Source organism: Solanum tuberosum, unplaced genomic scaffold (genome assembly GCF_000226075.1).
Source record: "Solanum tuberosum cultivar DM 1-3 516 R44 unplaced genomic scaffold, SolTub_3.0 scf01250, whole genome shotgun sequence".
NCBI classification, from domain to species: Eukaryota; Viridiplantae; Streptophyta; class Magnoliopsida; order Solanales; family Solanaceae; genus Solanum; species Solanum tuberosum.
Genome location: NW_006240247.1, coordinates 1 through 3,328, shown reverse-complemented (window position 1 = coordinate 3,328; position 3,328 = coordinate 1). Strand labels below are relative to the sequence as shown.

General features: G+C 29.1%; 1 protein-coding gene across 1 annotated transcript; it reads left to right on the top strand.

Annotated features, from left to right (window-relative positions):
• Positions 1-1,519: 1,519 nt before the first annotated feature.
• LOC107059330 (uncharacterized) lies at positions 1,520-2,123 on the top strand. Its single transcript, XM_015305841.1, has 2 exons — positions 1,520-1,736; positions 1,819-2,123. Exons 1-2 carry the CDS (start codon positions 1,520-1,522, stop codon positions 2,121-2,123), a joined length of 522 nt encoding a protein of 173 aa, XP_015161327.1.
• Positions 2,124-3,328: the final 1,205 nt, after the last annotated feature.

Genomic DNA, 3,328 nt, shown 5'->3' with positions numbered 1-3,328 from the left:
TTCTACCACTTGTAAACATAGCCCGTTTTCTGAACTTTGATCTACGAGTAGCATCTACCATCCGTAGTTTGAACTCCCATGATTTGATCCGGACCTTAGGTCTATTGGGGTGTTACAATATTATATCTAGTTTTTAATTTAATCTAATATGAAAAGAGCACATTTATTGTGTCATTATATTCCAAGTGAGAAAAAGAACATAATGTGAGTTTTGTGACTAACATAGTACCTTGATATACTACCCTTCTTGACACATGGTCTTGTACTTTGTGACTGAAATAATACTTTTTTTAAAAATTTATTTTAAGTTATTTTTAACATTGTCAAACACCTTCTAACTTATTTTTTAAGTTATTTTTAACATTGTCAAACACCTTCTAACTTATTTTTTAAGTTATTTTTAACATTGTCAAACACCTTCTAACTTATTTTTTAAGTTATTTTTAACATTGTCAAACACCTTCTAACTTATTTTTTAAGTTATTTTTAACATTGTCAAACACCTTCTAACTTATTTTTTAAGTTATTTTTAACATTGTCAAACACCTTCTAACTTATTTTTTAAGTTATTTTTAACATTGTCAAACACCCTCTAACTTATTTTTAAAGTTATTTTTGGTTTATTTTAAGTTATTTTTATGTGTTAAACACTTCTAGAAGTAAAAAATTGACTTAAAAGTAGATTTAACCAACTTTTAAGCCATCCAAATACCCTCTAATTCCATGTCATAGGATTGTGTGAGAGTATTATGATTTTTAATAATTTAAAAATAAATTAATTAAATAATGCTAAAAATAATAATTATCAAATTTATACAATGAACTTATTAAGTTTATATATTGATTTATTTTCATACGTATTCTATTATAACATGTCAAATGATAAGGTGCTAAATGATAATACTCTCTAATAAAAAATTTATAATATCATTTCTATAGTAGGTTGAATTTTGAAATTGCCATTAAGTCAGTATTTACAATTACATTATAAACTGACCCGCAACACGCAGGTACGTATACTAGTATATATTTAAAGAGAGAAAGAAAAAAAATAAGTTTTAAAAACTTCCTTTCCGTTTAAAAAATAATGTACTTTACTATATTAAAAAACAATATAACATTAAAAATTCTTTTTTCTTCTACCTTTAATGAAATGATTTACAATCACACAATTATTTTCAAAAATCTTTTATGTGGTTGTTAAACATCATGACAAGTCAAATGATAGTGAATTAATTAATTTCTATGGTCCCAATGATCTTCAAGTTGATGAGTTTGAACCTAACTGATGAAGATATATGTGAGAGAAATATTGGAAGTTGTACGTCTTTAATAATACTCTATTATTTAGTCATGGAACATAATATATCTACGTATAATACATTTTTAATCATTTATATAGGTTGGGGGGGGGGTAAGTTAAGGTAGGGGTGGAGTAAATAAAAAACAGCACTATAAAAAGGGGATATTGAATAGAAAAAAGTATTATCAAATCATCATCATCATCATGTCTTCAAAAATGTGTGTTGTTTTCCTCATTATGCTGCTTTCCATCATCACCACCAGTCCTCTAGCCCATGCTCAATTCCCCTTTCTCGGTCCCATTCTTGGTCCCATTTTTGGTCCCATTCCCATTGTTGGTCCCATTCTTGGTCCCATTGTTGGCCAACCCATTATACCACCGGTTGGTCAAGTACCACCGATTGTACCACCATTTCATCTGTGCCACCGTAAAAGTAAACCACTTTCTATAAGAATTGGGAGAATATATATATTCTCAAAATTAATACTCATGAAAGTAATTATAAATTGGGATAGTACCACCCATTGGTGGAATAGTGGCCATTATTTGTGGCAACACAACCCTTGCTCAAGTGATCACAAATGTTGAAGGTTTAATAAATGTTACATTGAGCACCAATACAAATATTTTGTTTGGAAATACGTCAACTCTTTCATGTGTTGCAAGGGTTGCTCTCCCAATTGTTAATTGTACTTTGTTGCCCACCTCAGGAATTCTTCAAGCTCCCCTCATGCTTGTTGGAAACATCATTCAGGGTGTGGGTGGTGTAGTTTTATCAGCACTTGTGGGGACATTTAGTTTAGTAGCAGTTATGATATAGTCAAGCTTGGTCATTTCTATTTCTCCACTCCTTAATAATGCATGACTCTTTCACTTAATAAATATCTAATAAATACTCATATCGATCATACGGAGCGAGTATAAAAGGTCATGTATCTTTATGTTAACTATTATCTTATTATATAATAAATAAATGGTGTGAGTGGATAATTAACTACTTTTAATTTCATTTAATAGTCAAGTTTTATCTCTTTTACAAATGCACTATTATATATATATATATTCCTTCCATGTGAGTTCGTTTATCCTATAATTAATTAATTATTTGTAGATGTTAGAGTCTTTTAACTCTTAGTTAATGAATGTTTGTGTCTCGTATATATCAGTGGGGTGCTAAAATTATATATAGGAATACATTTGACATATTTCATCTGTGCCACCGTAAAAGTAAACCACTTTCTATAAGAATTGGGAGAATATGTATATTCTCAAAATTAATACTCATGAAAGTAATAAATTGGGATAGTACAAATATATATGTGTTGGCTATTAAAGCTAATTGTGTCTACACCTTGATTATTGTGTGTAAGCAATGATACTTTATTTTGCTTAAGCAATCATAGTTCAAGTCTAAGACCATTACCGACTCTAAAGTAAGAATTATTGTTTTACTAAGTAAATGTTCAATGCACAGGACACACCTTCATTACGCATAATATATAGCCTCCCTTCAACTAAATTGGTCATTTCTATCAATAATCATACGGCCTAATAATTAGTCATTTCTATTTATATGATATTTAGCTACGAAAGTCTTAGCTACAACATTTATTTCGTCACAAATTGTTCACTTTCATGATAAAAGTTACATTTCGTGTTAAAATACACGAGTCACATATTTTTAGTGATGAAACTTTTAAAATTAAGAAAAGGAAATAAACTAAGAAACTAAGATTTCAAATACATGTATTATGGTAAGACACTACTATAATAGATTAAAAAACGAAGAAGAAGTAAACACACTTGAAATGTGCCCAAACACAAACAACCTCTGCAATATCAGAGAAAATGATATCGACCCTAATGACTAATTCAGTACAACAAACAAATTCAAGACCTAAAAGGGGATATAACACTATCATACTAGACGTACAATAACATATTTAATTACACTTTACATTCATTGCCTTACACTAATTGTATTCTCACAAAATATTTAAAAGATATAGGAAAAATTTACGGGCA